Raw genomic sequence first — 12,454 nt, 5'->3', positions numbered from 1 at the left:
GCCAACCACCAGAGCATCCAAACACCCAAAACATCAGTAAGTTTTAAATAAAATGGCCCAAAATGTTCCGCATGCAATAGCCTTGGAAATCAGGGCTGGGTTTTTCTTCACTGCTACAACAGATGGTGGGAGAGAGCCCCTTCTCTCAGACCTGTCCATGGCCAGGAGTCCCAGGGGTGCAAGACAATGAGAGGGAGGGGGACATTTAAAGAAAAGCCATGCAAGGTGGAGATGTGAGATTTCTCCTCTGCCTTTTGGAAGAGTTCTTCAGAAAACAGTATATTTCTTCAGAAACCAGGGTATGGATCAAGGGGGAAGCAAGAAGGGGTCAAAACATCTTTGACCTCCCCATTGCTGCCAGCCACATACTGCCATCCTGCTGGGTAGGACTGATGCTGAGGGTACGCGCATCCCTGCAACCCCTGCCCACCCAGGGGTGCGGGACAGGCGGCTGTCCCCGTCATGCCTAGGAAAGGGATGGACAACCAAAATGCAATTCAATGAGGTTTGAAAAGTGTCTCCTGCAGAGAGCAAGGAGTATTCCATACCTTGCCAGCAGAAGACAACTTAAGGAATATGCCTCGGAGTTTCAAGGAGATCTTGGATGTTTCAGATCGTGTTTTTATTTCATAGCCTTTCATTTTACATTATTTTTCGTTATTTTTACATTGTTTCACAACATGTCAAAACATCAGACTGATTCATTACAATATAAACAGGAGACACTTTGATGTAGGAAAAAAAAGATGTTTTAATGGGTGCTAAGTAGCAACTGCCTTTAGGGATTTAAAAATAAAAATAGAAGCAGCACAAAATAATATTTTAACCCTTCTATTGTATCCCAGGATGATCCAAATATAGAATGCAGTGTTGCACACAGAACAATGCAGACAATAACTTCATTTTTGCATTCATTCTGTAACAGCATTTTGAATTCTCGTAGGTCTTTTGGGGATTTTTCCACAATTTCTTCAGAGAGGAGAAAGTTGTAAAGAAAAAAAACAGACTTTGCCAGGAGTATCTTCAAATAGGGCTCATGAAACTGCGCAGTTTTGTCGCAGGACACATCTCCAGAGAAACTGTAGAGGCAGGCTTTAGACCCTCCCTAGGTATAACGTGCCTCCACCAATGCCAAATAGACCTGGTCAGAAAGTGGTGGGGTTTTTGGTGGAGAACAGAGCAAAATGAAGCCTACACCCTCAAACTTTTTAAGCCCCTTTACTAGCAGAACTTGGGAATTTTCTCACTGAAGAATACAAAGGAATTGAGTAATTTTTTCAATAAACTCTTTTCCACTGTCACAATCTCCTACCCAGATCCCAAAGCCAGCATGTGATGCTCCAGGGCGTTTGATCTGTGACCTGCAGTCTCACGTCTTGGGTCTGCAGGATCTCAGTTAAAATGACTGTGTGCTGTGCAGATGGCAGCCAGCTCAGAGACTTCAGTCTTTTATGGCTGGGCTGTGCTGAGGGACTTTTCTCCTTCATGCTTCAGTCCTTGGCCTTGGCACAAGCCTCGTTCCTCCATGCAGTTGTCCAACAACGCCAAGATAGCTTCCCACGGACATTGGAGGGGGACGGCAGATCCTTCCTTAGGCTCACAAATCTGTGAGATTTACAGGAGGGAAGAGCAAAGTAAAATGCCTTTATTTTTATGTTGTGCCTTCTTATTCTCACATTACAAGAGAGACACCGGTCTGCCTCTGCCGTTTAGTTTAAGTGGTCTGAAAGAGACAACTGGTGTCCTGTCTATACACAGTGACCAAAAATAGTCCTTTCCGCCTCACACGAGTCTACCCAGCGCCTCATATGACATTTAACTGGGATTGCTTTGCTTGGTAGGGGATATGTCCCATCCAATCCCATTGGTTTTAACCACACCAGCTTTTTATTCAGCCTCATCTTTCCTCATAGTTGTACAAATAGATGCTCACTTGCAGCCATCTGGACACAGCTCGCTCTAGACTTGAGTAACAAGTGCAGTTTTCTTCATGTGCAGCTGCTCTTGAGGGCAGGGTTGCTGCTATCAAGTATCAGACCTCCTGAAGAGCCTCGGAGGCCATCCTTTTTTTTCGAACTACCAGCTTGTCTAATGCACCATTTGCTGCAGACTTTGCTACTCTCATATCCTAAGACGATGACAGCTCCACAGTGGGTGACTCACAGTGACTGTGTGATGTGCTAAGGCCTTAAGACTCAGTGCACTCCCTGGACCCCTTGGGTCATGGTACAGTCTCCTCTGGGAGGGTCTGTCGGACCCTAAGCAGACAGGAGGTGAGCCTTTAGCTAGAGATGGCAAAGACTGAGACCAGCACAATCAGACAGATTCCTCCCACCCCCTAAACTCAGAGTCTGTCACCCACAGAGCCTATCTTCATCCCTCATTCCTGGCGTTGTTCTCTAGTTTTTCCAGTTTAAATCAGGCCTGTCCAATCGGATGTACCCCGTCTTCCACAGCTTGCTGTCTGCTCAAAAGCAGCTCTCTATCCATGCACTGGAAGAGCTCCCTGTTGTGGCTGGCATGACCAGTGGTCACAGAAAGATACTTTTGGGCCCAAGGACATACTGTCCTGCTCCAGCATCACTGGACTTCCTGTTCACTCTCCAAAAATTGTGAGACCCTAACACTGCTCGTGCTGTTAGGAAATGTCCTAACTTGCTCCACAACCTGGAAGAGCTCAGGCAGACCACCCCGAAGGAGCAAGTATCTCTCTCTGGTTACTCCTCTCCAACCCTTTGCAGGCAGAGCCTGGACTGTAATAAGATGCTGATGCTGAAACGCTGTTTGCAGGGGCTTCTTTAGCAGAGAGGGGACACAGAGCCTGGCATTGGGGTTTATTCTGTGCAAACCACAGTGTGACTGATCAGAGACTTCTGTCTTTCTTCCCCACTAGAGATCTGAGCATGAACAACATCAGCCGGTTGCAGCCCAGCGCTCTCCATCACCTGCGCTTCCTGGAGGAGCTGTAAGTATGGGGGGAACGCACCGGGCAGAGCATGGTTGTGGGGGGGGGGGGGACACTGGAGAGGGTGCCTGTGGCTCTGGTAGCAACTCCCAGTGTTGTCACTGCGGCTACAGGCTGAGATGGGAGGAGGCTGCACAGTGGGAGAGGGTTTATTTGCTGCTCTAGCTTGGGGGGTTGACTGAGGTCATTACCTTTAGGCTGAGATGGTGCATGTGCCAAAAGCCAAAATAAAAGAAGACCCAATCCATTATGCAAAAATCAACACTGCACCCTGGAGCAGAGCCAGCAAACACGGAGTTTCATTCACCCTTCTGCATACAGGGTCCCCTCACAGCCTCCTGCAGTCCAGAGACAGATTCACTGCCAGGCACTTTGCAGTTCAGATGGCAATGAGCCTGGGCAATTGAAGTTCAAAAAATTTGCCCCAGAGGCTGAGGTGTCCCGTCATGCACCAATGTGTACTGTGGTCTGAGCGGGCACACTCAGACACAGCAGCAATCGCAATCCCCAGGGATCGGCATGTGGCTGTGTGTCAGTGAAGGAGTGGCCCCACTTCTGAAAGTGTGAAAATTAACCACCAGCATTAGAAACCACTGGAATCCCTTGGGAGCCCCAAAAATGGGAGCCTGGGGGGCAGAATATTGAGGTTGGCCATTTCTGCATGGGTAAATTGCACCTGTATGGTCTTATTCCACTTGACCATGAGAAATACCTCCAGGTGTTATTCTCATGCTGTTGCTGCTTTCAACACAATAGCTTCTGTTGGAAAACACAGTTTCTTCAAAACACTATTATTACATTGCACGAAACACTAATATTAATGCTGCATTTGATATATATGTTGTAAATTTACTGTATATATAACACTTACTACAGCTTAATCTGTCTAAATGAAACACTTTGGCTTTACTGAATCAGTTCTTGCAGCCACTACCATAAGCAACATCGACATTTCAAAAGAGGTGTTTTCCAAAATGTCAGAATTTGCTACAGAACGGGTGTTTGCACTATCCTGAAAGAAGGCATTTTCATCTCCCAGATGTACTAGCCCACATGTTCTGCAATGGAGCGACCCTGAATGCTCGGCATCCAGTACTACAGTGTAATGACAGTGATGTGCACAGGTTGTGGTGCTGACCCATCTAGCACCTTACTGACACGAGCTTCTGCACTGTGTATTGTGTGCCGTGCTCAGGCACCACTGTCATGAGCAGAAAGTCCTGTCTGTGCGTTTAGAAAAGAGTTTGCACATCAGTGTATGTACTTACATTCACACACGTATGCAAAGACGAACTTACTTCTCTGAACATTCAGTCTTGACTAAAGAGACCAGACCAGATACCGATGGTCATTATTCCCATAACAGGTCAAATCTCATAAACATCAAATCATACTGTAAGTTTTTAACTTCAAATGGTCTTGCAATTCATCTTCATCTGTCTGTAGTTTCTATTCATTAGACTTGCAAGGGCCCCAGCTACCCAAACTCCTTTCCCCGTTAGGCATTTACAGACTGAGCAGGAGTCATTTTTTATCCTTCTTAGCTTTGGAGCTTGAGCTACCCACAGAAGGTGGGTTTTTCAAGACCTTGCATCCATCTTGCAGCCCTTCTCTTTCCATTTTGTCAACATCTCTGTTGAAGTGTGGACACCCAAAGCATTCACTGGGGTTAGAATAGGTTTTCACACACAGAGACCATACTCTGTTGTATAAAATTAACAGTTGTCTTGCTGCAAGCAATCGTGTCCTGATTACGTCATGTACAAACAGAACAGTCTCAACCAGCAATGAATAAATATTCATAGGCTCCAAAAGAACCAGCTTCCCACAGCCAAAAATAATCATGAATGAAACAGATGAAGAGGAAAAATTTAAACAGGAAAATCTGAAAAATAATTGGAAGTTGTTAGAGAACATTTTACTAGAGATTCAAAATGCCACAAGTCCTCATTCGGAAACTAAAGGTATTTTGACTAGGAAAAAGCATGACAGTTAGGAGAATAAATGGAAACTGCAGCATTATATATCTGTGCATACCCAAGTTCCTGCTTGAATTTGATAGCAATAAGACAGTAATCTTATTTATGGAAATCAAGTAATTTATACGAAAACAAGCAAGGAAGGATTTTTATATATTATCAGGAATTAAAAGTGATTCTTGCAATGACAACATCTAGACAAGGACAGTGTGTACATTATTCATCGGGCTGTCATCAACCAGTAATGCAACGTGCCTGGCATTTCCCCTGCTCTTTTCACTTCTATCTTTACCAACTTTCATCCCAAAACATTACATCAGGACCATAACATTCAGGATGGGATCACCCTCTGTGCCAGGACCTGCACAAGAATCAAGCAAACAAATACTGCCTGTTTACACATCCTCAACAGAAGTTTGTTCAGGTTTCACAGCTCAAATCTCTGCATATTTCATCTACTCAGAACATATTCCCTTGGTCTACTGGGGTGACAAGTAGCACGTGAGACCAAGCCTTCTCTCTGCTTCCCCATGGAAGAATTGTCCATGCTGGGGCATGCTAAGTGAATGAAGACCAGAAAACCCTGTTGAGCAATGAGGGACAATCCAGGTATCCCAGTGTTAGTTCCTCTTGGGGAGGAGGAAGACTTGCCTGCCTGCCTGCCTGACCTCCAGGCAGAAAAGGGCTGACAATGAAGAGGACTCTGCTGCAGCCCAACCTTGCTGCAAGTGCCTGTTTTCAGTTAGATGGACCTTTCAGCCAGTTTCTCATCTCCAGGGATTTGGGGTGACCTTACAGCCCCAGCCTGCCTCATACCCTGTTATGTTCCCTGTCACATCCTTGATAAACTGTGTGAGTAACAGGCTGGAGCAACTGAAGGCAGAACTTGCAAAATTCAATTCGAGGTGAACCAAAACTGATGTTCTGGGGCTTTGGTCAACCCAAAAAATGTTCTTTTAACCTGTAGGAGAGAAGTTTGTTTCATTTTCAGGTTACTTCTTAACCTTTCCTCTTTTGCTTTGGGTTAAACTTGAAAAGAAAATGGTATTTCAAATGGTATTTGCTTTATTGCTAAGATGCCTTAAAAAAGATGCTTGAACATTCTGAAAAAAATCACAGGTTCCTCAGCCAAAAATATTTGCCAAATTCAACACAGATTTTCAAATCTCCTTTTCAGGTCCCCTGAAAACTCTTCTATTTTAGGGACATTTTTACCTTGGTCTAGTGCTCAGAAACATCCCAGAAACTCCTGACACCCCTGGCCTTTGAACACATGTGGATGTGTTCTGTAATCCTCATCTTCTTTGACAGTCAGAGAAAGTCAATGTTCCTCTGCCACCTCCACAAGCTCCTCACAGTTACCCTCTCCTCCTCTGCTTCTGCCAAACTTCTCTCTCGTTAGATCTCGTCCCAGTAGCCCAGGGTCACAGCAGCTTGGAGGAGAACTGGTGTTTCACACCTTTTACAATTACTCCTCTTTCTGTGCCTCTATTTTAGCACCGTCTCAGGCTCCTCATGAAGGTGAAGTTTCATGAAAGTCAGAGATCAGCTGGACTCAAGGCTCAGCTGGTGCACAGAGCTGGGTTTCAAACGAGGAACAGGAATAATGGAAGGGGAAAGAAAGCTGCAAAAATGGGTAGATGAAGCACGTGTCCCACGGACACTGAGGACAAATGTGCCTTGTTGCACATCCTTCAGGCTGCTGTGGAGCACTGCGAATCCAGGTTGCTGGATCCACCTGGGCCCCAAGTATGTTAGTCCTCTGCATGCACCCATGCCAAGTGGGGGCATGCAAGGAACAAGTGAGAGCATGGTGGCATGTGGGGGGCTTGAGGACTACGAAGCAATCACCCAAATCACACCATGATGTCCAGCTGGGTTGTCCCACAGGACTTCTCTGTGTTGGTTCAGCTCCCTTCTGGAGACCAAACGGCCGTGTCCCACATGGGATCGGAGGCAACGCTGTGGTTAGGGCACCAGGACTGCTCCAGCTCAAACTGCTCGCTCACTGTGTGGTCTTGGTGAAGTGATTTTCCCTGCTAGTGCCTCTATTTACCCATCCATCCAGCAATAAGAATGGGCCTCTCAGGTGTGCCAGGACCTGTTAGTCATTAGTTTTTACTGCGAGCTGCTCAGGAAGGTGTTGCGGATGCAATTAGCACCCATGCTCAGAGGCTGCCAAGAGACCAGATTCTCAGTCTCAGCTGGCTTTGAGGAGGCAACTCCACCAAGGACTCCTCTCTGACAGCTCTCTATCAGTCTGCGCTCTCCTCTGTCACCACCAGCCTCCAGCTCCAGCGAGGACACACAGCAGAGTCAGGAGAGGCTGTGCCATGAGCAGGCATGGTCCCAGCCCAGGCACTCACCCATCCTACCCTCCAGAGAAAGCCTCCAGTGACAGAGGTGTTCAGATCTGGGCCTCACACAGGCAGGGAGCAGCCCGGAGTTTAGTGTGTCTCCTCTTTGTTTCTTTCTTTTTTTTTTCTTCTTTTCTTTCTTTATCTCTTTTTGGCAGCAGGAAGATTGTTTAAAGTTGCTAATAAATTCCAGTTAATGAAGCCTGAAAAGCCAGAGCTGGGAGCCAAGAGAAACAAGAGCAATCAGTACAGAAGGAATAGAAAGAGGATCTTGAAAGCCAGCCTGGGAATAATAACATGTTGAAATGTGTTCGCCGGCAAGGGCTTTGTTACCGCGCTTTGAATCCAAACACGAGCGCTTGGTGCCAAGAAGAGAAACTGCAGCCAAAGGCAGGTGTTCATTGCCATTCACCTCTTGCTTCAGGGCACAGCGGCAAGATCAGACCCCTTCCCAGCCACTGGCTCTTTCACCTGCCTCTTCTCAGGCCCTGAGGGCAGAGGGACTCACCGTCATGGGGAGTGCCGTGCCTCTGCACCGTGCAGGACCCACAGCGTGGCCTCCCCTCGCAGGCTGTTCCCTTTCCCAGGCAGCTCTTGCAACTCAAGGGACTGGAGGCCAAGAAACAGCATAAAAGCAAAATGAAATAAAATGTAAGGGTGTATGCTAGGAATGTGAACACAGCAGCCCTCTTCTCCTCCCCTGCACCAGGGAAGAAACCCCTTCTCACTCCTCTTCCCAGTGGGTGCAAGGACCGGTGGAGTCACCACAGGTTATGGAGCACCAGCACTGCTGCAGTGTGCCTCTGCCTGGTGTTGGAGCACCCACCACCACCCACATCAGCTCCCAGACATCTGAAACCTCCATCTTTGGGGGTATTGTCCAGCACAGGGTCTCACTCCTAGGCAATCTCATTCTTGTAAGAGGCAGCACTGCAGTAATGCTGGCTTTGGGGCATGACTCCTTCTGGAGTGATAGCTCTGCAGTGTAAAGGGGTGCTGACATTTCTGGGCAAGGTTCCAGCATGCTGGCATCATGGTCAAAAGCCTTTCCTGGGGCAGTGCACTAAGAAGTCTGGAGTGGGGTACTCCTCGGAGAGCAGCTTTGGTGGGTTTCCATGACGTAGCAGGCTGCAGAGTTCTCTGGTAGAGAGAAAAACGCTTGTCAGGCCATGATTTTGCTTTGCCATGCTAAGATTTGGAGGCAGCATCACTGCTTCCTTGGTAGTCATCTTGCTTGACACAGCTCTCCATTTCCAGGTGGCTGTAGGTGAGGAGCTGCAGCTCCTCTGAATGCTTGGGCACTGTGGTCCCCACAGGATGCTCCCTAGCTGCTGTGTTGGAGGAGACACCAGGATGTAACTTGGTAGCAACAAGGGGACTAGCCCTGGTTCATCCAGGACTTTCTGTCATCCTGCTTGACATTGGTCCTTGGCAGAGGACGGCACTGGTTGTCAACTCAGTGAGTGGGCAAAAGCATCAAGGTTTAAAGGATAATTCCTCTGATGAAGCTTCCCAAAGGTCATCCCTGTGCAATCTGGCATGGCGGGGAGGCAGATGTTGGCTCAGGTGCAGGTGGGGACAGGAGAGAAGGGCTTCTAAGGGGTTCTCCATCATGCACATTGAAAATGAAGCCATGTTATTGCAGGGACCCAAATCAAATTCAAAATATTGTGAAAATTTAGGGATTTCAGTTCTTTTTTTTTTACTCCATTTAGGCTAGGGATAGTGTGCAGCAAGTGAAAAATCCTTGCAAGTGAGAATAGCTGGACCCATTTTTCCCCAAAAAACTGCCTTCCAAATGACTAACTCTGTTCTGGTGTACCCCAAGTGGGGCACCCAGAGTAAAGTCAGAAGTTAAAACTGCTCTGAAGGTTTGGAGGGAACAAATCTCCCCTGAAAACCTTGACAGTTTGTAATATAAGGGGATGGAGTGAAGGCATTCAGTGTCCTGTATTGGGTTGTTCATTAAGGAGTTGTGTCTTATTAAATCTTACTTGGCAAATGAACCCAAACTAACTTGCATATGAACGTTCGTGTGGGTTGAAAACTGGCTTGAGGACCATAAACAAAAGAAACAAATGCCATCAATCTATCGAGTTGGAACAGGCATTCAGTGGGGGTACGGAGAGCAGAGCTAGAAACAGGCCTGCATAGTCTCCTCCTCAGGGATGGGGTACGGCAGTAAAGACAACGTTAGAGACACCTCCAGGTGATACCAGACTAGGACCAGCTGCGGATTCCTGTGTGGGAAGGGAGAGTCCAAGGCTGGCTCTCTTCTCAAATGTACTGTGTTTTCACTTGCATGACTTAATTGGCTTCATTCCTGTTTTGCACCAGCATGAGGGCAAACTCACGCATACCATGGAGCCCTTGGTCCCCTGTGTGCCCAGGGGATGGCACAGTCTTGGCGTGATGACACTGTTTAGACAGGAGCGCGGAGGGTTTATCTGGGCACAGGTTCTGCCTTGACAGTGTTAGTGCTTGAGAAATGAACCAGAGCAGGAGATCAAAGGGGGAGGCTGACATGCTCAATAAACATCTGGCAAGGGGAAAATTCCACTGGGATATGGACACGCATGTTTGTCCTGTCCTGCCAATGGGCAATGTTCCTGCCTCCTAATGTGAATGATAAGAGCATCATCGTGTTGCCTGAGCATGACATGAGCGATCATGCCCAACAAACAGCCTTTGGGCGTGCCATGGAAGTTGTAGCATGACCAAGAAGCCCAGGATACAGGAGGGGGTGGGAGCCTGTGGTAACTGAACTGCAGCAACCATGAGGTGGTAAACCATGAGTTTGTTCCAACTTGGAGTGTATTGGGAATGCAGATCAAAGCCTGGAGGAAAGTTCCCAGAAATCACAGGAGTGGGGAAGGGGTGGGGAGGGAGCAGAATCTAAAACCCACTGAACACACGAGCTTTCCAAAGCAAGCCAGCCAACTCCAACCGCCACCTTCCCCTTCCACCTGCCCCTTCTCTCTGTCTTCCATCAGTCACTTTAAATCCAGAGCTTTCCCTTTCTCCCAGCCCTATCTCATGGTGTAAGCTCCAGGACAGCAGGGCGTACAGCTGAATCAAGTCTGCCTATCCTAAAAAGAGACCTGAGCAGGCCTGGAGCAGAGCTCGTGTGCTGGGGACCAGACATTCACCCCTGAAGAAGCAGCTCCTCTTCCCCCTGTGTGCTTAGGGCACAAGGGAATGCCACCTCTCAGTCCTTCTTGGTGGGGTTATTTGCTTCAGTCTTCTCCACAGAAGGAGCAAATTAAGAGCTGTTTCAGGGGAAGTCACACTGGCAACATCACTTCAAATGTTATTGTTCCCTTTTAAACAGAAAGGAAGGGGCTGTTTCAGTGGATTTCCTGTGGGATCTGGCTTCTGGAGATATATTCAATGGGTGCCTGCCTGACAGGCTGGGAGATTTCTGGAGAGTTTGAGTGAGAGGGACAGAGGGAACCGCGTACTAAGGAGACTGCAAGTGACCATGGACAGAGGAAGGGTCATACACAGGGAGTCTTTTGTGTCTTGGGTCTCTTACATGAACTGGCACAGGAGCTAACGACATGGAAGCAGGCATCTCTTCCCAGTGGGTAATCCTCCTGCTGGACAGGACACCCTGAAGCTGAGCTACTCTTGGAGAGCTGGGACAGCCATATTCCCTTGCCTGGGACACCTGGCTACCACTCGCAGCATCATGCAGCTCCTGTCCTGGGAGGTACAGCAAACCTCCAAAGCCCACGCCTCCAGACCCTGTGTGCATGTCCCGGCCATGTACCCCTCTAGGAAAGCAAAATCTCAGCCTGTGTGCACGCACACAAACACCTCCCACCTCCCAGTCTTTCATGCATACAAGTAAGCAGAGCCCATCTTGGACCCCAACGGCACTGGCAATTGCCTTGGGAGGTGGATTGAGTGATGTGGTTGTGGCTGATGCCTCCCTTTGTGCCTGCTCGTTGGCTCAGCATCGAGCTCTACACCTTGGGGAGAGGAGCTGGGCTGCCCTGAAAACAGGGAGGAGGTAAAGGTAGAGAGAGAAGATCTAGAGGCCAGAGGTGAGCCAGGGACACGGCATAGTCTCAGTGTGGCAGGTCCAAGGACAGAAGCAGCAGCAACAGGGAGGCATGGCTGCCTTTCTTGGGGCTGAGGGATGCTTTGTGCCTCTAAATTCACCCAGAGATGGTGCCCAGTGAAACCAGGGCTCCTCCCACAGAGTTGTTTTTCCCCTCACATTCTCTTTTGCACATGGTGCTGAGATGCCACGAGCTGGCTCCACACGTCCCACCAGCACACGGGGCTCCTGCCACCCTGAGCCCCAGCCTGGGCTCTGCCCGAGCTCCACACTCCTCTCCTGCTAATCCTGAAGGTCCCAGATCCATCCCAGACCTGGCAAATATTCAAACACACCCAGGAAAGTGAACACAGAGGTGCAGAGCTGCCAGGAAACAAGTCGAAAGGCACATTTAACCGTGAATATATGTAAACTGCTGCCAGCAGAAGGAACGGGGACAGACAGGAGCTCCAGGGAGGTGAGGACAGACAGCTCCCTGCAGAGCAAACGCAGCCTGGTGGGATGCTGGGAGCAGGCTGAGGATGCCGAGCAGGAACACCTCGCCTCCAGGCGAGTGCTCCAGTCTCCTGGACAACACTCTCTCCCATGTGGAAATCAGCAATCAAAAGGAGCAATTACCCCAAATCACAGCCCCCAAGTGACAAATAGCCCAGCCTGCCAGGCGGCTTGCATACTGCAGAGGGGCAGGTTACAACCTGCTCATACACATTAAAGAGACGACCCTGTGCTGTTTATGCTGTCGGAGGCCTAATTATGGGAGCAATTTTCTCTAGATTCTCAAGGGGAGAGACATGGAGGGAGAGAGCTCAGGCACCTGCACACGTCTGCTCTGCCACCGGTGAGTGTGGCTCCCCAAAACAGCTCAGATCCTCTCCATGACCACTGCAGACTTCTCACTGCAACGCACTCTGCTTCCAGCCTGGATTACACCTGTCTCCTTCACAAACAAAAGGTCTAAAAAGAGACAAGATTTGCCAATGCTAAATGAATACAAGCAGTTTGCCAGCATCTGTGCCTGACCTCTTGGGCCTGGTTTGGACTTCCTGGGTGAGTGAAGATGAGCCTGATCACCAATGATGTTCACTGT

At 48.5% G+C, this 12,454-nt stretch overlaps 1 protein-coding gene across 1 annotated transcript in view; it reads left to right on the top strand.

Moving 5' to 3' along the window:
- LGR6 (leucine rich repeat containing G protein-coupled receptor 6) overlaps positions 1 to 12,454 on the top strand; it is a 149,525-nt gene that overhangs the window by 52,290 nt on the left and 84,781 nt on the right. The window contains exon 2 of the mRNA XM_068419489.1: positions 2,894 to 2,965. Within this exon, the coding sequence (XP_068275590.1) occupies positions 2,894 to 2,965 (72 nt within the window). The remainder of the gene's footprint in view (positions 1 to 2,893; positions 2,966 to 12,454) is intronic.

Source organism: Nyctibius grandis, chromosome 27, assembly GCF_013368605.1.
Source record: "Nyctibius grandis isolate bNycGra1 chromosome 27, bNycGra1.pri, whole genome shotgun sequence".
Taxonomy (NCBI): domain Eukaryota; kingdom Metazoa; phylum Chordata; class Aves; order Nyctibiiformes; family Nyctibiidae; genus Nyctibius; species Nyctibius grandis.
This window is presented reverse-complemented; position numbering and strand designations above follow the sequence as displayed.